At 38.6% G+C, this 25,703-nt stretch overlaps 1 protein-coding gene across 27 annotated transcripts in view; it reads left to right on the top strand.

Moving 5' to 3' along the window:
- MTIF2 (mitochondrial translational initiation factor 2) overlaps positions 1–25,016 on the top strand; it is a 31,642-nt gene extending 6,626 nt beyond the window's left edge. For 24 of the 27 annotated variants that reach the window (XM_007970591.3, XM_073022998.1, XM_073022996.1 and 21 more), the window contains 11 exons: positions 6,376–6,547; positions 7,010–7,170; positions 8,552–8,728; positions 12,089–12,228; positions 15,082–15,206; positions 17,453–17,657; positions 18,018–18,270; positions 18,618–18,758; positions 21,532–21,696; positions 24,220–24,360; positions 24,817–25,016. In XM_007970591.3, the coding sequence (XP_007968782.2) occupies positions 6,376–6,547; positions 7,010–7,170; positions 8,552–8,728; positions 12,089–12,228; positions 15,082–15,206; positions 17,453–17,657; positions 18,018–18,270; positions 18,618–18,758; positions 21,532–21,696; positions 24,220–24,360; positions 24,817–24,989 (1,853 nt within the window). In that variant the 3' untranslated portion in view covers positions 24,990–25,016. Of the gene's footprint in view, positions 1–6,375; positions 6,548–7,009; positions 7,171–8,551; positions 8,729–12,088; positions 12,229–15,081; positions 15,207–17,452; positions 17,658–18,017; positions 18,271–18,617; positions 18,759–19,999; positions 20,149–21,133; positions 21,253–21,531; positions 21,697–24,219; positions 24,361–24,816 lie in introns of those variants that run through there. The other 3 variants (XR_012095291.1, XM_073023000.1, XM_073023001.1) reach the window with 3 other exon arrangements.
- Positions 25,017–25,703: the final 687 nt, after the last annotated feature.

Raw genomic sequence — 25,703 nt, 5'->3', positions numbered from 1 at the left:
CCACGCCCAGCCTTTTCACTCATTTTGACAATATGAGAAATACTGATAGTAGCCAGGCACGGTGGCTCACGCCTGTAATCCCAGCACTTTGGGAGGCTGAGGCGGGCGGATCCCTACGTCAGGAGATCGAGACCATCCTGGCTAACACAGTGAAACCCCGTCTCTACTAAAAATACCAAAAAAATAAGCCAGGCATAGTGGCAGGCGCCTGTAGTCCCAGCTACTCGGGAGGCTGAGGCAGGAGAATGGCGTGAACCCAGGAGGCGGAGCTTGCAGTGAGCCGAGATCGCACCACTGCACTCCAGCCAGGGCGACAGAGTGAGAATCTGTCTTTAAAAAAAAAAAAATACTGATAATAATAACTACAACTTGTTATAATATTATTTTTATGTATAAATGGAGCATATTATTGCCATTTTTATATTCCTTCATTGTGATGTGCTTATTACCAGTTTAGGATTTTTGAAACAAAATTTGAGTTTTCATTATAAAGTGATATTAAAATTCAGTGTATGAGAAATATACCCTGTTATTGTAACAAAGTGTAACAGACTCTTGGGGAAAAAAAGAATTAATAGTAACTCATATATGTTAAGCCATTAATATGTACCAGTACTTTTTTAACTCTTGTACTTCTTCTCACAATGCCCTAAAGTTAGGTGTCCTTATTTACAGGCTGGGAAAGTGAGGTTTAGAGAGGATAAGTAATTACCCACTCTTTCCAGCTAGTTGTGGGAGAACCAGGATTTGAACCTCGGAAATATGGGGAATATTTGATCTTATGAATTATGGCTCCAGAGCACATGCTGTTACTCATCAACCAAATTATCTCTCAAGAATTATTTTGTAAATCACAGCAATGCTAAACTTCAATGTATTTCCTGCCTGAAAGTGTTACTACTTTTTGTGCATGTACATCCTTACAAAGAGTACAAAATTGTTAGCACACTGTTGGGCCTTTTTTTTTTTGAGACAGAGTTTCGCTCTTGTTAGCCAGGCTAGAGTGCAATGGCGCGATCTCGGCTCATCACAACCTCTGCCTCCTGGGTTCAAGCAGTTCTCCTGTCTCAGCCTCCCGAGTAGCTGAGATTACAGGCATGCACTACCACGCCTGACTAATTTTGTGTTTGTAGTAGAGATGAAGTTTCTGTATGTTGATCAGACTGGTCTTGAACTCCCGACCTCAGGTGATCCGTCCGCCTCGGCTTCCCAGAGTACTGGGATTACACGCATGAGCCACCGTGCCCGGCCTGTTTGGCATTTTTAATAATTTTGCAGATGGATTATTCAGTCATTTTATAGCTAGAAAACTGTGAAAATAAATGAATATGGCTATATCATTCAGAATTTTTTCTGCAGAAAATTGTATTGGTGTGGTTTTATAAATAGTATTGATGATAGGCTTGATTTTTAAAACTTTTTTTTGAGGCACAGTCTTGCTGTGTCACCCAGGCTGGAGTCCAGTGGCAGGATCTTGGCTCACTGCAACTTCTGACTCCCCGGTTCAAGTGATTCTTGTGCCTGAGCCTCCCAAGTAGCTGGGATTACAGGCATATGCCACCACACCCAGCTAATATTTGTATTTTTAGTAGAGACAGAGTTTCATTATGTGGGCCAGGCTGGTCTCAAACTCCTGGCCTCAAGTGATCTGCACACCTTAGCCTTTCAAATGCTAGGATTACAGGGATGAGCCACTGTGCCTGGCAAAACTTTTTATTATTAGCAATTATCAGACAAATATGGTAGCAGAAAGAATGGAAAAAGCTTAAATGTATGCATAAGTAAGTGACAACAGATATTTTATTTTATCCATTAGTACTTCAGTATATATCTCTAAAAGATGAGTACTCCTTTTTTTTTTTTTTTTTTTTTTCAAATATTACCCCCTACCCCTATACACATAGAGGAACCCATAACCAGAATTCTTTAGTATGACTAATAAATAGAATGATTAAAATACAAATTTAGTCTCATGGAGCAGTACTCTAAACCCCAAACTGATTGTTTATGATGAAAATAAAGGGTGTCTATTTGAAGCTTATTTCATATTCAGATCTCTTCTGAATTAAAGATAGTTTTCATGAGGTGATTCTTTTTAACTACTATATATATTAGCGATATGAGTACTTTTTTTCCCTCTTCTCCTGGGTCATTTAAGTAGCTTGATGTAATATTTAATGTTGCAATATGTTGGATACTTTTCTACATGTAAATATTTAAGTCTTTGGTAAAAATAAAATAGTATGTTAATACCATATGCATTTAATACAGAGGGGAAATGGTTATCTCTCTATGTAAGCTACTTCCCAAAAGTTCGATATAATGTATTGGAAAACTAGAGTATTAGGTATTTTTAGCATTATTAGAAATAGAATTGTACTCATATATATGTATATATATTTTTTTTGAACAGAGTTTCACTCTTGTTGTGCAGGCTGGAGTGCAATGGCGTGATCTTGGCTCACTGCAACCTCCACCTCTCAGGTTCAAGCAATTCTCCTGTCTCAGCCTCGCGAGTAGCTGGGATTACAGGTGCCTAACATGCCTGGCTAAGTTTTTTTTTTTGAGATGGAGTCTTGCTCTCTCACCCAGTCTGGAGTGCAGTGGTATGATCTCAGCTCACTGCAACTTCTGTCTCCCAGGTTCAAGCGATTCTCCTGCCTCAGCTTCCTAAGTAGCTGGGACTACAGGCATGCACCACCACGCCTGGCTAATTTCTGTATTTTTAGGAGAGACGAGGTTTCAGCATGTTGGCCTGGCTGGTCTCTAACTCCTGACCTCAGGTGATCCGCCCACCTTAACCTCCCAAAGTGCTGGGATTACAGGCGTGAGCCACTGCCCAGCCGCCTTGCTAATTTTTGTGTTTTAAGTAGATATGGGGTTTCACCATGTTGGTCAGGCTGGTCTCAAACTCCTGACCTCAGCTGATCCACCCACCTCAGCTTCCCAAAGTGGTGAGATTACAGGTGTGAGCCACTGTGCCCGGCCAACTAATAATTTTTGTTTTGAAATAGTTTTACAGTTCTCTGAGAGCATATTCACATAGTAAATTTGAGTTGTATCATTCTTAAAATGTGTTTCCTTGGGAAAGCATGTGGTAGAAAGATAAATAGGAAATGGTTTCTTGGCATTATTGGTTGTTAAACACAACCATTTTAAAAAATTAAGTCATAAAGGTAGTAAAAACTCAAAAACTCTTTTACTGGCTGGGTGTGGTGGCTCATGTCTATAATCCCAGCACTTTCAGAGGCTGAGGCAAACATATCGCTTGAGCCCAAGAGTTTGAGATCAGCCTGGGCAACATGGTGAAGCCTCATCTTTACAAAAGAAATACAAAAATTAGCTGGGTATGGTGACGCAAGCCTCTAGTTCCTGCTTTTTGGGAGGCTGAGGTGGGAGGATTGCCTGGGAGGCAGAGGTTGCAGTGAGCCGAGATTGTGCCGCTGCACTCCAGCCAGGGCGACAGAGTGAGACCCTGCCTCAAAAAACCCCAAAACAAACAAACAAACAAAACCAACTCTTCACTTCCCAATTATTTTATTGCATTTTACAATTATTTGTGTTCTCAAGGTTATTTATGCCTATCATATCTGTATGGGAGAAAGACTATATAGTAGTCTACTACTGTGCATCTCTTCCCAACTCTGTATTCAGTGACTTTATGTTGGTAGCTTGTAATCAACCATGGTGGGCATATTTGCACCATGGAAATTGGGGAATGCTGTAAATTAGAGGTTTATTTTTGACAGCATAGTTATTAAACATTTGCCAGCACACCAGTGAATAGGATGTTCTTTTAGTGTAATGTTCTGCTTATCTGAGGATGGCTTTCTTCCTTTCTTTTTTCTTGAGACGGATTCTCACTCTTGCCCAGACTGGAGCGCAGTGGCTCAGTCTTGGCTCACTACAACCTCCGCCTCCTGGGTTCAAGAGATTCTCCTGCTTTAACCTCTGGAGCAGCTGGGATTACAGGTGTGTGCCACCATGCCCAGCTAATTTTTTGTATTTTTAATGGAGATGGGGTTTCACCATGTTGGGCAGGCTGGTTTCGAACTCCTGATCTCAGGTGATCTGCCCACCTCGGCCTCCCAAAGTGCTGGGATTACAGGCTTGAGCCACCATATATTAATATATTAATATATATTAATTAATATATTAAAGCCCAGCTTTAAACATATTTTTATAGGGTGACTACAAGTCTGGAACATAAAACTACTTGTTTCATTATCATCACAGATACATTTGTTTATCATCCACAGGGAAACATGACTGAGATTAAAACAAAGCACATTAAATAAAATGAAAAAGAGAATAGGTAAATATTTTTCCTATATTTCAAGAGTTTTTGGGTTAGGTGCAGTAACACCTGTAATTCCAGAACTTTGGGAGGCCAAGGTGGGAGAATTGCTTGACCAGGAGTTCAAAACCAACCTGGGCAACATGGCAAGACCCCTTCTCTACAAAAAATTAGTAGGATGTGGTGGTGGCACCTGTGGTTCCAGCTACAGTGGAGACTGAGGCAGGAGGGTTGCTTGAGCCTGGGAATTTGAGGCTACAGCAGTGAGTTAGGATTGTGGCACTGCACTCTGGCCTGGATGACAGTGCAAGACCCTATCTCAAAAAAAAGTTTTTTGGTTTTTTTTGTTTCTTTTTTTGTGATGGAGTCTCGCTCTCTCACCCAGGCTGGAGTGCAGTGGCACATTCTTGGCTCACTGCAACCTCTGTCTCCCGGGTTCAAGCGATTCTCCTGCCGCAGCTTCCCATGTGGCTTGGACTACAGGCGCTGCCACCATGCCTGGCTAATTTTTGTATTGTTAGTAGAAATGGGGTTTCACCATATTGGCCAGGCTGGTCTTGAACTCCTGACCTCATGATCTGCCTGCCTCAGCCTCCCAAAGTGCTGGGATTACAGGCATGAGCCACCATGCCTGGCCAAAAAAATTTTTTAAATAAAAAATAAAGACTTTTTATTAGATACATAAACAGGTAAATGAATTGAGGATACATGTATTCAGAGAGAGAGAGAGATATATAGTGTGTGTGTCTGTACATACTGTCAGTTCTCATTATGCGTGGATTATTTATTTTAGGTGTGGATTCTGTATTTGAAAATTCACCTACTCAACAAAATGTGTTTGCAGCTCAAAAATCAGTACTTGCTGGGCGCGGTGGCTCACGCCTGTGATCCCAGCACTTTGGGAGGCCCAGACAGGCAGATCACCTGAGGTCAGGAATTTGAGACCAGCCTAACCAACATGGTGAAACCCTGTCTACTAAAAATACAAAAATTAGCCAGGGATGGTGGCATGCACTTGTAGTCTCAGCTACTTAGGAGGCTGAGGCAGAAGAATTGTTTGAACCTGGGAAGCAGAGGCTGCAGCTAGCTGAGATTGCCCCACTGCACTTCAACCTGGGTGACAACAGCGAAACTCTGTCCCAGAAAGAAAAAAAAAATCAGTACTCAGGTTCTCTTGCAGTTATTATTGGACATGTGCAGAACAGTGAAAAATGTGAGTTGTGCATTTTGCATGTTCTGAAGCTGAGGTTGAATGAGGTGACACTCTGTTTCAGCTGTCGTACTGCAAACAAGTGTCCTTTTTGTATTCTATTTAGTGCCACATTTTTTTCACATTTTTATACTTTTTGTTGGTAATTTTGCTGTTTAAAATGGCTCCTAAATGTGGTACTGAAGTCCTATCTAGTGTTCCTAAGCTCAAGAAGGCTGTGATATGCCTTACAGAGAAAATATGCATCTCAAATAAGCTTGTTCCGGCATGAGTTACAGTGCAATTGGCTATGAGTTCAATGTTAATGAATCAAATATATATATAGTATCTTTAAACAGAAATGCGTAAAACAAAATTATGTATTGATCAGTTAATGAAATGTCACTAAAGGCTTGCAGGAACCCAACTGTGTAGTTCCCCTCAGAACAGTGGTTCAATATTTGCTAATTCAATAGTTTTGGTGACTTTATAGAACATAATTATTGCAAATAATGGGAATTGATTGTATACACACACACATTCATATATACATGACATTTGTGACTTTAATTTTTAGAGAAGTAGACTACAATCAATTATTATAAATACTAAATCTATCTTAACATTTTACTGATGATTCAGATGGCTTAGAATACATAAATTCAAATATTTATGAATATGCAGAAAAGTCAGTAAATAGAAATGTATCATATTTTGAATAATTTAAAAACATTTTTTAGCTTCCTTGTGATTTATTAATATTAGAGAAACAGTTTGCATAGTTATTCCTCTCATTGAGTGTACTATTCATATAGACATTTATTAATAGAGATTACTTTCTTGAGCATTTGATTAATGATCCTAAAAGGTTTTATTTTATTCCAACCAGATTATATATATGAAGCTTTATTGAACACTGCTATTGACATAGATTCACTGGAAGCAGACTCACATTTAGATGAAGTCTGGATCAAGGAAGTGATAATGAAGGCAGGGATGAAGTTAAAGTGGAGTAAATTGAAACAGGACAAAGTCAAAAAAAATAAAGATGCTGTAAGAAGGTAAAACTTAACTGTATATACTGGTGGGGTTTGGGAGAGACTACATAGTTATATTCACACTTTTTAATGGAAAGATTGGCTTTAAAATTTCTTTTGTAATAAAGATACGTGTTTATAAACTTTTCTTCAAAGTACTTAAAGCATTAGAAAGTGTATTAATACATTCAAGTTATAAAACTGTAAGGTTTTTTTAAATTTGCTGAATGTATACATTGGTCTGAATTTTCAGATTTGATTAATTCTCATTCTTATGAAAATGTAAACCACAGGGAGGTAGGCAGTTATTAAATAGTCTGTCATAAGTCATTATATGTATAAGAAGGGAAAATAGGCCTAATCCACACTGAATATTGGGTTTTATTGTTAATGGTAGCTCACAGGGATAAATGTCAACCAATTCACAGGCTATATTAAAATATTTCTGATATTTAAGAAATGAAACTCTTTTGCTGTTAATTGTAGGCCCCAGGCAGATCCAGCTTTATTAATCCCAAGGTCCCCGATTGTTACTATAATGGGCCATGTTGATCATGGGAAAACGACATTACTTGACAAACTTCGAAAAACTCAAGTGGCAGCAATGGAAGTTGGAGGCATCACTCAGCACATTGGTGCCTTTCTTGGTATGAACACAAATTACCTTACAATGTGCTTGGGAACCCCACTTACTATTTTCTTAAACCAAATGTCATAGTGTGAAGTATACAAATTCAAAGTAAAAGAGAAGGCTAAAGCTTACAGTCGTTGGTTTGATGAAATGTAGAGCAAGTGATTAGTAAAGCTATTTTTTAACTTTCTATGACAAGAAAATTGTGTTACCGGTTTTTTTTTTTTTTTTTGAGACAGAGTATCACTCTGTCACCCAGGCTGGAGTACAGTGGTGCAATCTTGGCTCACTGCAACCTCTGCCTTCCCGGTTCAAGCAGTGCTCCTGCCTCAGCCTCCCAAGTAGCTGGGACTACAGGTGTGCACCACTGTGCCTGGCTAATTTTTGTAGTTTTAGTTGAGGCAGGGTTTCCCCGTGTTGGCCAGGCTGGTCTCAAACTCCTGACCTTGTGATCACCCGTCTCGGCCTCCCTAAGTGTTGGGATTACAGATGTGAACCATTGTGCCTGGCCTAATTTTTTTGTATTTTTAGTAGAGACAGGATTTTGCCTTGTTGGCCAGGCTGGTGTCGAACCCCTAACCTCAAGTGATCTGCCCATCTTGACCTCCCAAAGTGCTAGGATTACAGGTGTGAGCCACCGTGCCTGGCTGAAAATTGTGTTAACTTTTAATTCTAGCTTATTCTTAGTTTGATTTAATGAGCCTACAATTTTTTGTTAATTAATTATGTTTATATAACCTCCTTTGCTAGGTTGTGATAATGTTGCTGATAATAATTAAATAATAGTCCCAATTATGAGCACCTAGCATGTGTCCAGTACTGTGCTAAGCACCTTATATGTTTTGTCTTTTTTATCTTACAACAACATCATAAGGTAGGTATTAATAGTTGCACTTACAAATAAGGAAGCTGATACTTTTTTGAGTTAAGTAACTTTCCCACAGTATATAGCCTGTAAGTAGCATAGCCAGGATTTAAACCCAAGGTCACTGGACTCAAATCCTGAGCTACTGCCTACTAAATCGCCTTTCTGTGGCTCAGGGGGTTGTGCAACTCTGATTTGCTAATGAAAGGGTGGCTCCCTGTACAACAGTTGGTCTGTTCTATCTCTAAAATAGATTTATCAGTTGATATATTTATGAAAGTAGTTATGTTCTAGAAATATGGAGACTTTAGTTTAAAATTTTTACGTGGAAAAAAACCCATAAAAGTTTCACTGACGTTTTATCACTTTTCATTGTGAAATTATTATGATCTGTGTTCTGATTAAGATTAATGGAAGGAATAAAATTATTTTAAAGAATTATTGATGGTTTCTGATAATGTCACATATATTCTTTGGTATTAAGGAAGTACATGTTTGAGTCCTTGATGTTCTTGAATTTCTGTTTCCACAGTTTCTCTGCCTTCTGGGGAAAAGATAACTTTTCTTGATACTCCAGGACATGCTGCTTTCTCAGCAATGAGAGCCAGAGGGGCTCAGGTCACTGACATTGTCATATTGGTTGTAGCTGCAGATGATGGGGTGATGAAACAAACTGTAGAATCTATTCAGCATGCCAAAGATGCACAAGGTACTGTGTGGCTGACTTAATGGATGTACTACATAAAGTCAAAGTTCTGGGGCCATTTACATATGGCTCATTTAGTCTTTACAACAATCCCAGAGTTATACCTGTATTATAGATAAGCCTCAAAGATAAATTGTTTTCCCACAGACTTATAACTAATAGGAAGAGTATAGCAGGATTCAACTTGGGACTTGTGACCATAAGTACATACCACAGGTACAGTCTTTCCTATGCTTTTTTTTTTGTTTTGTTTTCAACTTTTTATCATGGAAATTTTAAACAGATACAAAGGTAGGAAGATAATAATGAAATTCTATGTACCCATCACCTAAATTCATTACAAGTTGCATAGTGGTTATATTCTGTTATTTCCTGTTAATTTATTATGTGGAATTCTTCTCTAAAGAGAAACTTTCCCTTCTGCTTTAAATAAGTTCTTATCTAGGCCGGGCACGGTGCCTCAAGCCTGTAATCCCAGCACTTTGGGAGGCCGAGACGGGTGGATCACGAGGTCAGGAGATCAAGACCATCCTGGCTAACACGGTGAAACCCCGTTTCTACTAAAAAATACAAAAATCTAGCTGGGCGAGGTGGCGGGCGCCTGTAGTCCCAGCTACTCGGGAGGCTGAGGCAGGAGAATGGCGGGAACCCGGGAAGCGGAGCTTGCAGTGAGCTGAGATCCAGCCACTGCACTCCAGCCTGGGCGACAGAGCGAAGACTCCGCCTCAAAAAAAAAAAATAAATAAATAAAAAATAAATAAATAAATAAATAAATAAATAAGTTCTTATCTGATCAGACATATAAAATTGAAACTTTTGGAAAATCACTTAATGATCGTCTCCTTTATTTCTTCATTTAAAAGTTATAATAATAAATACCCACACATGTAATTACACATTCTAGGCTGGAGCGGTGGCTCACACCTGTAATCCCAGCACTTTGGGAGGCTGAGGCAGGTGGATCACCTGAGGTCGTTGGGAGTTCGAGATCAGCTTGACCAGCATGGAGAAACCCCGTCTCTACTAAAAACACAAAATTAGCCAGGCGTGGTGGTGCATAACTGTAATTCCAGCTACTCGGGAGGCTGAGGCAGGAGAATCACTTGAACCCAGGAGGCAGAGGTAGTGGTGAGCTGAGATCATGCCATTGCATTCCAGCCTGGGCAACGAAAGCAAAACTCCGTCTCAAAAAAAAAAAAAAAAGTTACACATTCAATATATTCATTTTTATTCTGAAATGACTGTACCCCTACCCTTACTGAGAAAATGTACTTGATGAAGTGTGTCATATTCCCCCCAGATTTACTGGCAAGATTTTTAAAAGGTTGGGAGTTATTGAGCTAGTCCAGTTCTTTTATTTTACAGCATGGAAAGTAAGACTCAGACAGCAGCCAGAACTCTCCGTAATTATATACAATTATACAACTAATTTTCAGTATGTCTGCATTTGGAATTTAGATCTGCTAGCTTCCAATGTTATTCTCTTTCCTTTCTAATTCCTTAAAACTGCCTTTGTATGATGTACTATGTTCTTAATGATTCTAGGGAATACATGGCAAGAAGAGAGGGATAAATTTGCCAGGGATCCCATTACAAAGCAATTGGCTGAGATAGGATAAATACATTAAATCATGCTTTGTACACCTCTTCTCTTGGTACCTACCTGTTAAGTTCCAGCTCATCAACATGGAATGTACTTTTTCTTTCTCTTTTCTTTTCTTTTTCTTTTTCTTTTTTTTTTTTTTGAGACGGAGTTTTGCTCTTATCGTCTAGGCTGGAATGCAGTGGTGCAATCTTGGCTCAGGCTCACTTCAACCTCCTTCTCCCAGGTTCAAGTGATTCTCCTGCCTCAGCCTCCCGAGTAGCTGGGATTACAGGTGACCGCCACCACACTCGGCTCATTTTTGTATTTTTCGTAGAGATGGTGTTTTACCATGTTGGCTAGGCTGGTCTCAAACCCCTGACCTCAGGTGATTTACCTGCTTTGGCCTCCCAAAGTGCTGGGATTACAGGCGTGAGCCACTGTGCCCAGCTGGGATGTACTTTTTTGTAATAGTATGTTGTGGATTGCAAAACTTTTTTGTATATTTTTAAATTTCTGTTTGATACCTGAGAAAATTACAGAGATGATGAAATGCAGCCACAGAATTATCTCATAGAATTTTGTGTGATTTCTCTAAAGAGAGAAATAGTGATAAGTAGATTATCTAGTGATAAGTAGATTAAAAGATTATTTGGTCCTTTCATTAAGTAAACATTTATTGAGAGCCTGTGTGTTAGTCGACTATGTGTTGGTCACTGACCTAGGTGTATGAATAAATAGTATAAGTCCTAAAAGGAAATTTGTGATATTGGTACTTAGTTTTAACCTAGGATGAGATGTTGGGTTTTAACAATGTGTTAATAAACCCTGGAAAGAAGAGGCAAATGATCTAGTAGTATTGAATTGGAATCTTCTCATGATTTTTTTTTTTTTTGGAGATTATCTCCAGTGTACTTGTTGATCTTGCTTTTATGTTTAAGGATAGGCCTTTTTCTACCCAAAATACAGTTGACCTTTGAACATCACGGGTTTGAACTGTGTGAGTCTACTTAACACACACATTTTTTTCAACCAAACATTAATAAAACAGCATTCGCAGAATTTGAAACTTCCTTACATGGCTTTTTGTACACACGGTTCTGTAGAGCTGGCTGCAAGACTTGAGTATGCCGGGATTTTGATACAGGCAGTGGTGGGGGGTTCCTAGAACCAATTCACCAGTATACCCAGGAATGACTGTATTGTTTGTTGTGTTTTTTTTTGAGATGGAGTCTCTCTCTGTTGCCCACGCTGGAGTGCAGTGGCACAATTTCAGCTCACTGCAAGCTCTACCTTCCCGGTTCAAGCGATTCTCCTGCCTCGGACTCCCAAGTAGCTGGGATTATAGGCGCGTGCCACCACGCCCGGCTAATTTTTGTATTTTTTAGTAGACATGGGATTTCTCCATGTTGGCCAGGCTGATCTCAAACTCCTAACCTCAGGTGATCCACCCGCCTCAGCTTCCAAAAGTGCTAGGATTACAGGCATGAGCCACTGCACCCGGCCCAACTGTATTGTTTTTTTTGATAATCTCAGGTGTCTGTTATTCACTCAGAATCTGCTTATAATTATACTTTTAACGTCTTGCATCTGGATTTATTTATGTGTAGAGAGCAGTGTAGGGTGATATGACTCTAAAGTGGGTCATTTTGGCCTTTTGTTAGATAAAAACATCCACTGAGTAAAGAGAAAACTGGAACAGAAAGTTGGTGTCTTTCACTGTGAATACCTGGAATTGAAGGTGTCATCATTTTCACTCTATTTAACTCCGTTTCTTTCAGTTCCTATTGTCCTTGCCATAAATAAATGTGACAAAGCTGAGGCTGATCCTGAAAGAGTGAAAAAAGAGCTGCTGGCTTATGATGTGGTATGTGAAGATTATGGAGGTGATGTTCAAGCAGTGCCTGTCTCCGCACTTACGGTAAATGTGGGGACCTCATATGAATATGCCTGAATGGGAACACTGTACACAATGCACACAGTATATTACATCTAAAGAACATTTTGATGTACATAATTTGTGTTGTTTTTAAAACATTTTCCGGGTGTCAGGCAAAGATGGTATTATCTCAGTTTGGCACATTAGGAATTAGGCTCAGAGAGGTCAGTCACCAGCTGATCAGTGTGGAGTCAAGTCTAAATGGAATATGTTTTTTATTATGAGATACTTAGGATGAGAATAAATGGGGAATAAGGGAAATAGTAGGATAAAGACATGGTGCTATCACAGCTCACTGCAGCCTTCACCTCCAAAGCTCAAGTTGTCCTCCCACCTCAGCCTCTTAAGTAGTTTGGGTTACAGGCAGGTGCCATCCCATGCCTAGCTAATTTTAAAAATTTTTTGTAGACATAGGGTGTCACTGTGTTGCTTAGGCTGGTCTTGAACACCTGGCCTCAAGCCATTGTCCCACCTTGGCCTCCCAAAGCACCGAGATTACAAGTGTGAGCCACTGTGCCTGACCAAAGACTATCTTAAGCAGAAATGAAATCCAGTTGTTAACAAAAAAGTGCTTATATTTCATATTTCATGCCTCTTACAAGTGGAAAACAGGCCTTACAGCATTTAAGAGATTTAAACAAAAAGTTCATGAATACCAAGATTAAATATTAAGGTTGATTTTGTTGTTGATTGACTGAATGTTTTTGTGGATTAAATTGCTACATGTTTTAAAATGTTATTTAAATGAATTCCATTTTCTTTAAAATTACCATCTATTCTTTCTTGAATATAAGCACCAAGGAAAGTCAGTACTTGCCTCATATCAGTGTTTTCCAATTCTTTTACCCCGTAGAGGTTGCTGCTAAGTAACAATTTCCTTTTTTGTCCATCCTTGTTATATAATATAGCCTTTTTTTTTTCTCCTGATCATTCACTGAAGGGATGGTGGGTTACTCTACACCTTCCTCCAATTAAATCTCATTTCATCTTTACTTTTCCTAAATTTCATCTTTACTTTTACTAAACCTCCAAGATCCTTAGAAATTATGCCTCCATTAGTAGTAAAACTGCATCTTTTTCTCTGAAATTTATAAAATGCTGACTTAGACTTTGTTATCTTCTGCACTATCTCTCAATTGTTATTGCACTCCGAAAGCCACATGTTAAGCTTACTACAATAAGATTAAAATATTTGGCTAGGCGCAGTGACTTACGCCTATAATCCTAGCACTTTGGGAAGCCGAGATGGTTGGATCCATTGAGGCAGGAGTTCAAGACCAGCCTGGGCAACATGGTGAGACCTTGTCTCTACATATAAACACAAAAATTAGCCTAGCTTGGTGGCATGTGCCTGTAGTCCTAGCTATTGGGGAGGCTGAGGCTGGAGGATCACTTGAGCGAGGGAGGTGGAGGTTGCAGTGAGCTTGCCACTGCACTCCAGCCTTTATAACAGAGTGAGACCGTGTCTAAAAAAAAAAAAATTAAAATATTTGAAGAGTTGACTACCTTTTCTGACCAGATACCATGAGATGAGTAGGTAGATATAAAGCTACTTAGGCAGATTTGGAGGTGTGTCAGAGATGATTCCAAGGGAATGGAGGGGATTGGAAGAGAGTGGCAGGGAGGTAAGATGATTTTCTAAGGTATGTAAAGGATTACTTCATGCAAGTTAACAACTCTAGTTCTGCTTTTTGGAGCAGCATTTTGTAAATTGGAATAAATACTAGGAATAAGTGGGTGGGTAAGCAAAATAGTCAATTTTTTTTGTTTTGTTTTGTTTTACAGTTGTCTATTGTTTTATTTTTTATTTTTTGAAACAAAGTCTTGCTGTGTGTCTCAGGCTGGAGTGCATGGCATGATCTTGGCTCACTGCAACCTCTGCCTCTGGGTTCAAGCAATTTTCCTGCCTCAGCCTCCTGAGTAGCTGGGATTACAGGCATGTGCCACCACACCCGACTGATTTTTTGTATTTTTAGTAGAGACAGGGTTTTACTATGTTGGCTGGTCTCGAACTCCTAAGTGCCAGTTTCAGCTTCCCAAAGTGCTGGGATTACAGGCATGAGCCACTGTGCCCGGCCCTTGTCTGTTGTTTTATATTTGGTAACAACTGTGAGCAATCTCTTAGCTGATACGAGGAGTGGAAAAATACCTTGCCTGTCAGTTCCAGTTTCATCACCAGTTAATCGGCTTTGTAATCTTGGAGCCCTAGAGAGCATAGTAAACATAGACCATGAAAGGTAAAAGAATCACCCACTCCAGCTTCTTCATTTTATGGTTGAGGTAAGAAGATCCAGGGAGGTGAGGTGATTTCTTTTTTATTTATTTTCTCATCATTTATTTAATAAGGGTAAGTAATGCTTGATTTACTTTATAGGATTCTTGAGTTGATCAAATGAAATAATAGATGTGAAATCTCGTTCAGTTGGGTAGAACTTAAAAAAAGAAAGCAAGAGGAAGGAAACACAATTGTAGGGACAGACGGAGGAGAAAGAAAAGAATGAAGCATTGCATGTGTTTATGAAAGGGATAGTAACAAGTACCACCAGTGGCCATACTTTAAAAAAAAATAGCCACTTATTCCTTGCAAGATCTGTCCATGGCTCAGGTTTTCTTGCTGATCCCTCCCTCCCTTCCATTCTTCCCATTCTCTTTTTTCTTATTTTCTTTTCCCCTCCCTCCCTTCCTTTCTTTGTTAAATTGAGTAATCATGCTTTTAATGATTAAAGAGAAAAGTATAATATATCCTGCAAGGATTATGTGACTTTCTGTCCTTGGTATTTATATTTACTGATAATATTTATTAATGTGTATTAACAACCTTTGTTATTGTTAAAGGGCAATAATCTGATGGCTTTGGCAGAAGCAACAATTGCTCTGGCAGAAATATTAGAATTGAAAGCAGATCCCAATGGTCCAGTGGAAGGAACAGTAATAGAGTCTTTCACAGACAAAGGAAGAGGGTAGGACTCTTAAACTGCTTGCCTCTTTAATTTGCTCTGTGGTTTTTGTGACTTGATTATATGATGATATAGTATTCTTGTTGCATGTTATTGTTCGTTCATGAACAATATTTTCAAAGCATTTGTTTTAAAAAGTATTTTATTGTTTGTACTGACACAAGAACACAAGAATGCGGTTATTATCAGTAGACCATAGCAACTATCCATATACATCTAGTAGTCATATTTAGATGACATAAGTATTTCAATTTGTTTTATTTTTTTCCCCCACTGACTCGACTGAATTGGTAAAGTCTTACAGATAACATAAATTAGAATGAAATACCAATAGTTGCATTTTAGGGTTTGTAAATTCTTTATACTTACAGATAACATAAATTAGAATGAAATACCAATAGTTGCATTTTAGGGTTTGTAAATTCTTTATACTTACAGATAACATAAATTAGAATGAAATACCAATAGTTGCATTTTAGGGTTTGTAAATTCTTTATACCTTACCCATTAATATAATACGCAGAAAGATCTTTGAAGTGGTGTGCTTGAATTTTCCTCCGTATCAGCAAGAGAGGTTTTCTCATTGTTTTACACTCTCTAACAACTGTGAGTAATCCCTTAGCTGATGGAGACTGGGATAGAAAGTGGGTTAAGATTCTGTCAGAACACTTTGCTCCCTGTTTCTTCTCTTAGCATAACCTTGTAAGAAATTATTTTTTTAAAATTGTGGTAAGAAACACCTAACATCCCATTTATTATGTTAACCATATTTAAATATACAGTTCAGTATTGTTGTTTATTCACATTGTTGTACAACAGATCTGTTGAACTATTTTATCTTGTAAAACTGAAAGTCTATACCTTTTAAAATTACCTTAGTCCTTCTCCCGAGCCCTTGGCAACCACCTTTCTGTTTTCTGTTTTTCTTTTATTTATTTATTTTTGAGACAGACTTTTGCTCTTGTTGCCCAGGCTGGAGTGAAGTGGCCATGATCTCAGCTCACTGCAACCTCTGCTCCCTGGGTTCAAGCGATTCTCTTTTCTCAGCCTCCCAGGTAGCTGGAATTTACAGGCACCCACCACCACGCCTGGCTACTTTTTGTATTTTTGGTAGAGACAGGGTTTTCGCCATGTTGGCCAGGCCAGTCTCGAACTCCTGACCTCAGGTGGTTCACCCGCCTCAGCCTCCCAAAGTGTTGGGATTACAGGCGTGAGCCACTACGCCTGGCATTGTTTTCTGTTTTTATTTTGTGACTACTATAGATACTTCATATGAGTGGAATCATACAGTATGTGTCCATTTGTAACTGGCTTATTTCATTTTGTATAATGTTCTAGAGTTTCATTCATGTTGTAGCCCGTGAAAAGATTTCCTTTTTTAAAAAAATTTAATATGTATTTATTTTTTAATTTTTCTTTTTTTGAGATGGAGTCTTGCTCTATCACCCAGGCTGGAGTGTAGTAGTGTGATCTCGGCTCAGTGCAACCTCTGCCTCCCAGGTTCAAGTGACTCTCCTGCCTCAGCCTCCTGAGTAGCTGGGACTGTAGGCACATGCCACCACACTCGGCTAATTTTTGTATTTTTAGTAGAGATGGGGTTTCACCATGTTGGCCAGGCTGGTCTCGAACTCCTGACCTCAGTTGATGTACCCACCTCGGCCTCCCAAAGTGCTGGGATTACAGGTGTGAGCCACTTCACCCAGTCTATTTTTTTTTTAATTGAGATGGGGTCCTGCTATGTTGCCCAGGCTGGTCTCAAACTCGTGAGCTCAAGTAGTCCACCCACCTTGGCCTTCAAAAGTGCTGCTGGGATTACAGCCATGAGCCACTATACCTGGCCAATTTCCTTCTTTTTAAAGACTGTATAATATTCCTTTGTATGTAAAATCCACATTTTCTTTGGAAGAAATGTCCATTTGTCTTTTGATGGACATTTGGGTTGCTTCTACTTCTTGGCTATTGCAAATAAATTTGTTTAAAATGGTCTTGATAGGCTGACTTTGAACTCGGGGGCTCAAGTGATCCTCTTGCCTTAGCCCGCTGAATAGCTGGGATTGCAGGTGTGCCATTGCACCCAGCTTTGAAATGTTTTTATAGTATGAAAAACTGCTTAAGAAGTTAAGTGGCGGAATTAATCTTGTGTATACACGTTTATGTAATTTAAACTTCATAAAGATATCTTTGCTCTACTTAAAGTACAATTACATCCTGATTATGACATTAAAAATATACTTTTATTTTCATTTTAGTCCTGTTACTACAGCTATAATTCAAAGAGGAACTTTAAGAAAAGGTTGTGTTCTGGTTGCTGGAAATTGTTGGGCAAAAGTACGCTTAATGTTTGATGAAAATGGAAAAACAATCCATGAGGCCCATCCCAGCATGCCAGTGGGAATTACAGGCTGGAGAGACCTTCCTTCTGCAGGAGAAGAAATTCTTGAAGTAGAATCTGAGGTATATCAAGCTTAATTCCTATATGTAGGATGTAATATAATGATTTTAAATGTCAGTTTACAATGTTATACCAAATATGTGTATTAATGTTAACAAATAATTCTAGATTATAAGAGGCTGTGAGGACGCAAGTTGTGCTATTATAGCATTAGACTATAGAATTTTGGGGGGATAAGATTTTTAAATCATTTCAATTATATAAGCTCTCAAATTAAAATTTTACATGTTTCTTGAAACTTATAAAAGTAGCAGTTTCATACATGAGTTACACTAATTTCCTAATGGGGGACAACACAAAGGCTTTAATCTAACAGTTATTGTTGTCTACTTCATTAAATAACGCATTTTTCCCCTATAAAGCCAAGGGCACGTGAAGTTGTTGACTGGAGGAAGTATGAACAAGAACAGGAGAAAGGTAAAGAGGATATGAAAATAATAGAAGAAAAGCGAAAGGAACACCAAGAAGCATATCAGAAAGCCCGTGAGAAGTATAGCAATGTGCAGTGGAAGAAGAGATCACTTCTACAGTATTTAGAAAGAAAAGAACAAACATCCTTAAAGCGAAAACAGGAAATGGAAAGAGATTCAAATGTACTTCCTGTGATTATTAAAGGTATCTTTTTAAAGATTTTACATTACATTCTCTGAATATATATACATATATATATATATTTTAACTATTCTCATAGTTTGGTCCTTTACATTTACATGAAAATTATTTCAGTATTTTAGGAGAGATTTTCTTATTCAACATATTTCTTGCTGATTTTGTTGTAAATGAACCTTTGGCTCATTATATGCTATTAAGTCAAGTAGATATATGTAATGCTAAGCCTACATAAAAGTGGATTTAGTGGTAAATGACATTCCTATCATGGCTTTAAATAGATTATTGTCATTTTTATGTCTGCTGATGTCTAACTCTTAAAAGCAACAATTATAAACTTTTTCTGTATTTAGGTGATGTTGATGGTTCTGTTGAGGCCATTTTGAACATTATAGATACCTATGATGCTTCACACGAGTGTGAACTAGAATTAGTACATTTTGGAGTAGGTGATATAAGTGCAAATGATGTTAACCTTGCTGAAACATTTAATGGTAAGGATTCCATTTTTTCTTGTTAATCTGTGTTCCCCAAATAACACTGAACCATCTGCTTCTGTCTTTTGTTGCTTGGCTTGTCACACCTGACATTTATTCCCATCAGCATCACCCTTCCTGCTATAGTCCAGTCCCAGCTAGCAATTTAAACTGAATGGGATGTGCAGTATTGTGGCCATAGCTCCATTTGTTGTGGTTGTATTGCAATTTTGGGGAACTATTTCAAGACCTAGTCACGTTTATCTTTTTTTTCAAAGCACCATTACTGCCCCCTCTCCCTCCAAGTTCTTTACTATCCCAAGGTTGATTCTCATATCTTTCATTAGACTTCTGAATGTTCCTAGCACTGTAATCACCCTATTCAGTCTTTCCTTCATCTTTTACTTTTGGCTTCCTATCTTTGGTAATTGATAACTTTATATGTCATATCTTTTTAGAGCAAAAGGTCTTTTTAGCTTTATAAGCCTAGAAGGCATGGAACTGTCTTTATTAGTTGAATTTATGATACACAAAAAGGGGGACTCATGACTGTTAAATAAGTGGAACACCTAGTAAAGCAAAAACATTGTTGAGTTATTAGGAATCATTTAGGAAAGAGATTTCTTTGAAACCTGACTTGATTAGAGTTAGATGTCACCTCTACTGAAAAGGGTAGAGGTGACATCTAACTGATTAATTAAACGTATTTCATAGGCACTGACTGGCTTAGTACTGTGCTGTAATATAGACAGTGTATTGAATGATATTGAAATGACTTTTTTTCTTTTTTTTGGAGACAGAGCCTCACTCTGTCGCCCAGGCTGACATGTGGCATCGTCTCGGCTCACTGCAACCTCTGTCTCCCTTGTTCAAGGGATTCTCCTGCCACAGCCCCCACTGAGTAACTGGGATTACAGGCATGCACCACTATACCTGGCTAATTTTGTATTTTTAGTAGAGACAGGGTTTCACCATGTTGGCCAGGCTGGTCTTGAACTCCTGACCTAGGTGGTCCACCTGCCTTGGCCTCCCAAAGTGCTGGAATTATAGGCATGAGCCATTGTGCCCAGCCAATTGAATGAGCTCTTTTTCTTGAGATGGAGTTTTGCTTTTGTCAACCAGGCTGGAATGCAATGGTGCAATCTTGGCTCACTGCCACCTCTGCCTCCTCGGTTCAAGTGATTCTCCTGCCCCAGTCTCCCGAGTAGCTGGGATTATAGGCACCCACCACCACACCTGTCTAATTCTTATATTTTTAGTGTAGATGAGGTTTCATCATGTTGGCCAGTTTCGTCTCAAACTCCTGACCTCAGGTGATCCGCCCACCTCGGCCTCCCAAAGTCCTGGGATTATAGGCTTGAGCCACTGCGCCCGGCCAGAATGACTTCTTAATGATAGGAGTTTCAAGGTGATTGTATTTTTCTCCGTATTAAACTGTGTGGGTTAATTTTTTTTCATTCATTTTGTTTAAGACAAGAGTGTCTTAAACAAAGCTTTTTTTTAAGACAAGCTTTTTTTTTTTTTTCTTACTTTTTGGGTTAATTTTTTTTTAGATAAAGTCTCGCTGTTGCCCAGGCTGGAGTGCAATGGTGCAATCTGGGCTCACCACACCCACCGCCTTCTGGGTTTAAGAGATTCTCCTGCCTTAGTTTCCTGAGTAGCTGCAATTACAGGCGTCTGCCACCATGCCTAGCTAATTTTTGTATTTTTAGTAGAGACAGGGTTTCACCATGTTGGTCAGGCTGGTCTCAAACTACCAACCTCCAGTGATCCACCCGCCTCGGCCTCCCAAAGTGCTGGGATTACAGGCATGAGCCACCATGCCCGTCCAGGTTAATTTTTTTCATTCATCTTTTTTTAAGACAAGAGTGTTTTGCTTTTTTTTCTCCCAAAGTATTTACAGTTAAATACATTATTTGTTTTTTGGTGCAATGGTCAGCTCCATGAAACTTGCTTCTTAAAAATAACTCTTGACCCTTACCAATTAAGTCACTATTTTTCCCTCCACCCCTTTAAGTCACTATTTTTGGGCATCTTTTGGCCGTCTGAATACCTAAGTGCAAACCACAAAAATTGTAGACAATAAGATAATAATTTAATAATGTAGTGTTATTAAAATGAAGCGATAATATTTTAGCCCTGGTCATTTTTTGTGTTTTTATTTCTCTGGTATAAAAGCCAAATTTTGTTTAGCATACTGCTTTACACGTTATAGGCACTTAATGGTCCTTAAATGAATGGATTTGAAATTATAAAGAAATTTTGTTAAACAAGCCACAATACAATTTATAAAATTCTTTCATCAATTGGAAAATTTACTAGTTTTGGTGAGAAAAAAATCATAGACCTTCTAACCTCCTCTAATTGCTATTTTTTTTTTTTTTTTGAGACAGAGTTTTGCTCTATTTGCCGAGGCTGGAGTGCAATGGCGCGATCTCAGCTCACTGCAACCTCTGCCTCCCGGGTTCAAGCGATTCTCCTGCCTCAGCCCCCCGAGTAGCTGGAATTACAGGTGCCCACCACCATGCCCGGCTAATTTTGTATTTTTAGTAGAGACGGGGTTTCACCATGTTGGCCAGGCTGGTGTCGAACTCCTGACTTCAGGTGATCCACTTGCCTGAGCTTCCCAAAGTGATAGAATTACAGGCGTGAGCCACGGCACCCGGCCTCTTATTTGCTATTTTAATTTAGAAAATAAAACAATTTAGATTCAAGTTTCTGCTTGAAAGACAAATAAATGATTATAATGTAATCTTTGTGCTACTTCATTCATCATATTTCTGTTTGCTAGGTGTTATATATGGCTTTAATGTGAATGTAGGCAAAGTTATCCAAGAGTCAGCTGCAAAAAAAGGTGTAAAAATGAAACTTCACAAAATAATTTACCGTCTTGTTGAAGATTTGCAAGAGGAACTGAGCAGCAGATTACCCTGTGCTGTGGAAGAGCACCCAGTAGGTGAGTGATCACTGAGTGTTACTTTTAAAAATTAGTATAGTAGGTGCTATAAATAGCACTTCAGAGCTTAGAGGAAATGTTTTCAATGTTGAAAGATATATCCTGTGTTCTAGAAAAAAAAGACTACCATGAGAATTCATTGTAACTTCTTATGTAAACACCTGCCCTGTGTAACACATTGTGCCTATGCCTTGAGGATACAAAAGCAAATAAGGAATTAAGAACTTGCCCTCCAGTTTAGATATGAACAAATAATTATAATACAAATTATACTACTATTGAATGCATAAAGATTATTAACAGTGTCATGGAAAGAGCTGTTGACCTTGTTGTAGGGCTGGCAGAGAAGTCTACCATAAGAAGAAAATTTACATTGAAATATTAAATATTTAAAAATACTATTTCTAGCATATATCAGCCAGAGTAGACTGAGTTTATTTAAAATTGATTAAATTACTTCATCTGTTTTTTTTCCCTCCCCAGGTAGATTTTTTTTTTGGTTAACTTTTAATTTTGATAATAGTTTTAAATTTACAGATAAATTGCAAGAAAAATACAAGGAACTCCTATATATCTTTTACCTAATTCACCAGTTGTTTACATTTTGTCCTATTTGCCTCATTTTTGTCCTGCTCCATACACACGGATTTTTTTTCCCTGGACCATTTGAAAATGTTTGAGATATAATGCCTATTTGCCTCTAAATATGTACATCTGCTAAGCAAAAGATACTATCTTATAAAACCATAGAACTAATCAAACTCAAGAAACTTAACGTTTATTTATACAATGCAGTTATCTAATACACAGTCCATATTCACATTTTGTCCACTGTCCCAACAATGTACTTTTTTTTCCCAGTCCAGGATCATGGATTATAATATATCCATGTTGTCATATCTCTCTGGCTCCATTTAATCTGGAACAGTTCTTCAATTTGTCTTTTTTGACCTTGACATTTTTGAAGCGTATTGGCCAGCTGTTTTGTAGAATGTACCCTGATTTGGATTTGTCCAGTGTTTCCCCATGAGATTTGATTTTGTATTTTTAATCTACATAACAGATTTATTATTTTAGGTTTTTCTGACCTGCTCAACATGATCGTACAGATTTTTATGTTCTTGTGCTAAGAGCAATTTGGAACAATAAGTCATGAGGGTTTCTAGGATTAAGCAAACACACCAGTCAGATAACACTACCACCACCAGTAAAATAGCTCCCTAGAAAACTGGTTCATTATAGTGTGTGTTACTTCATTATTGGAATTTGTATTAATTTTTAGTCAGTAAAAAAAACAGACTCAGCCAGGCGTGGTGGCTCATGCCTATAATCCCAGCACTTTGGGAGGTCGAGACGTGCGGATCACCTGCGGTTGGGAGTTTGAGACCAGTCTGCCCAACATGGTGAAACCCCGTCTTTATTAAAAATACAAAATTAGCCAGGTGTGGTGGCGCATGCCTGTAATCCCAGCTACTTGGGAGACTGAGGCAGGAGAATCACTTGAACCCGGGAGGCAGAGGTTGCGGTGAGCCAAGATTGCACCATTGCACTCCAGCCTGGGCAACAAGAGCGAAACTCCATCTCAAAAAAAAGAAGAAAAAAAAAAGACTCAATTAGTACTTCTAAGTAGATATAAATTACCTGTGGCAAAATGAAAAATAATGAGACCAGGTGCAGTGGCTCACGTGTGTCATCCCAGGACTTTGGGAGGCTGAGGTAGGAGCATCACGTGAGGCCAAGAATTCAAGACCAGCCTCCACAAAAAAAAAGGTAAAAATAAAATAATTAGTTGGGTATGGTGGTGCCTGTAGTCTTAGCTATCCAGGAGAATTGCTTGAGCCCAGGAGAATTGCTTGAGCCCAGGAGCTTGAGGTTACAGTGAGATATGATCATGCCACTGCACTCCAGCCTGGGCGACCCATCTGTAAAAATTTTTTTAAAAAGATAAAAGAGAAATAAAGTAATGACAGATGATCTACTCTTGAAAATATATTGAAGGAAAGCTTAAAACAACGTTTTCATGGAGCAGACAAGAATAGGCAAAGATGGCTGGGTACAGTGGCTCACGCCTGTAATTTCAGCACTTTGAGAGTCCGAGGCGGGTGGATCACTTGAGGTCAGGAGTTTGAGACCAACCTGGCCAACATGGTAAAACCCTGTCTCTACCAAAAATATAAAAATCGGCTGTATGTGGTTGTGGGCGCCTGTAATTCCAGCTACTTGGGAGGCTGAGGCAGGAGAAACACTTGAACCCCGGAGGTGGAGGTTGCAGTGAGTCAAGATCATGCCTGGATGACAGAGTGAGATTGTCTCAAAAAAAAAAAAGGAATAGCCAAAGATTTTCATGCATTTTTATTCTTAATATTGGTCAGGAAAATAAAATTGGAGTTAAACCTAGACTTTTTTCTAGGCATGAATTTGGATTTTTGTCATACCTTTAATTCTTATACCACAGAATGTCAGAAATTGCATTATCTCAGAATCTTTAGTTTTCTGCACATTAATGTTCTCTTCTTCCTAAAGGTGAGGCATCTATACTAGCTACCTTCTCTATAACAGAAGGGAAGAAAAAAGTTCCTGTGGCTGGCTGCAGAGTCCAAAAGGGACAGTTAGAAAAACAGAAAAAATTTAAATTAACCCGTGATGGACATGTAATTTGGAAGGGTAAGCAACATCAAAATCTCCTATATCCAGTCACCAAAACCTGTTGACTACATAACCATCTGAAATCTGTTCATCTTTCACGTCCATAATCTCAGCTCAGGCCATTTCTTATTGCTGTTGTAACTCCTAAATTGTCTGGAGTTGATCGGTTCCCTTTGCTTGAGATGTATGTTGGTTTTATATCTCAGGTAAGTACCATCCTATCCTCAGCAAAAAGTTTGTGTCTACCTTTGAAATAGGAGAATTAGGGTATTTTGCTACAAATTTAAGTCTTAGTTACAGCAAACTTCATTTTTCAGGGGGTTCCCCTGGTATTTAGTCCCATTATTGAACATGACAGGACCATGCAATTTTTAAGAATTTCAGTGTAATTTCCTGGTAACACCATATAATGTAGTATTTAGTAGGTACTTATCATTTATTGAATATACTAACCTCAAATTATATCTTTTTAAGGTTCATTAACCTCACTGAAACACCATAAAGATGACATTTCAATTGTCAAAACGGGAATGGATTGTGGTCTCAGTTTAGATGAAGAAAATATGGAATTTAAAGTGGGAGATAGAATTGTTTGTTACGAAGAAAAACAAATTCAAGCCAAGACTTCTTGGGATCCAGGATTTTAAAATACATTAAAAATGTAAATAACTCAACGTGTTGCTTTTTTGAAGGTAGAAATGCACTACTACTGGCCAAAAAGTATCTAAGTTGTTCTACCATGTGTTCATGTGCACAAACTGTCAGAAGTGCTCAGAAATAGGAAATCTTATTTAAGGATGCCTCCAGCTAGAAATCCTTTAATGGAAAGACTGGCAATATGGTAAAAGGTAATTGTTAATTACTTAAACATCACTGATTTCTTTAAAGTGGATGCTTTAGTTAAGAGGCTTATCAAGTGAACCAGCTTTCCCTGAATTGAGCTCCAAAGGAAGATATGCTACGCAAGTCCTGCTTGAAACTAAACTGTCTTTTAGTGTTAACAGTACAAATAAGTAATCATTCCTTTATAGGGATCCATCCTGAACAAACATTAAATTCCCAAGAGTTGTACGACAGACAGCAAACATTCCACTGAAACCACCCAGAGACTGCGGATGCATTTTCTTTTTTTTTTTGAAACAGGTCTTGTCCAGGCTGAAGTGCAATGCATGATTACAGCTCCTGGGCTTAAGGGATCCTTTTGTCTCACCCTCCCCAGTAGGCAGGACCATAGGAGTCAGCCTATGGGTTTTTTTGCAGAGATCAGGGTCTTGCTATGGTGCCCAGGCCGGTCCGAACTCGTGGACACAAAGTGATCCTCCCAAAGTGTAGGGATTGCAGGCTTGAGCCACCACTCCCAG

This window comes from Chlorocebus sabaeus, chromosome 14 (genome assembly GCF_047675955.1).
Source record: "Chlorocebus sabaeus isolate Y175 chromosome 14, mChlSab1.0.hap1, whole genome shotgun sequence".
In the NCBI taxonomy this organism is placed as follows: domain Eukaryota; kingdom Metazoa; phylum Chordata; class Mammalia; order Primates; family Cercopithecidae; genus Chlorocebus; species Chlorocebus sabaeus.
The sequence above is the reverse complement of the archived record's forward strand: the minus strand, read 5'-3'. Positions and strand labels throughout refer to the sequence as shown.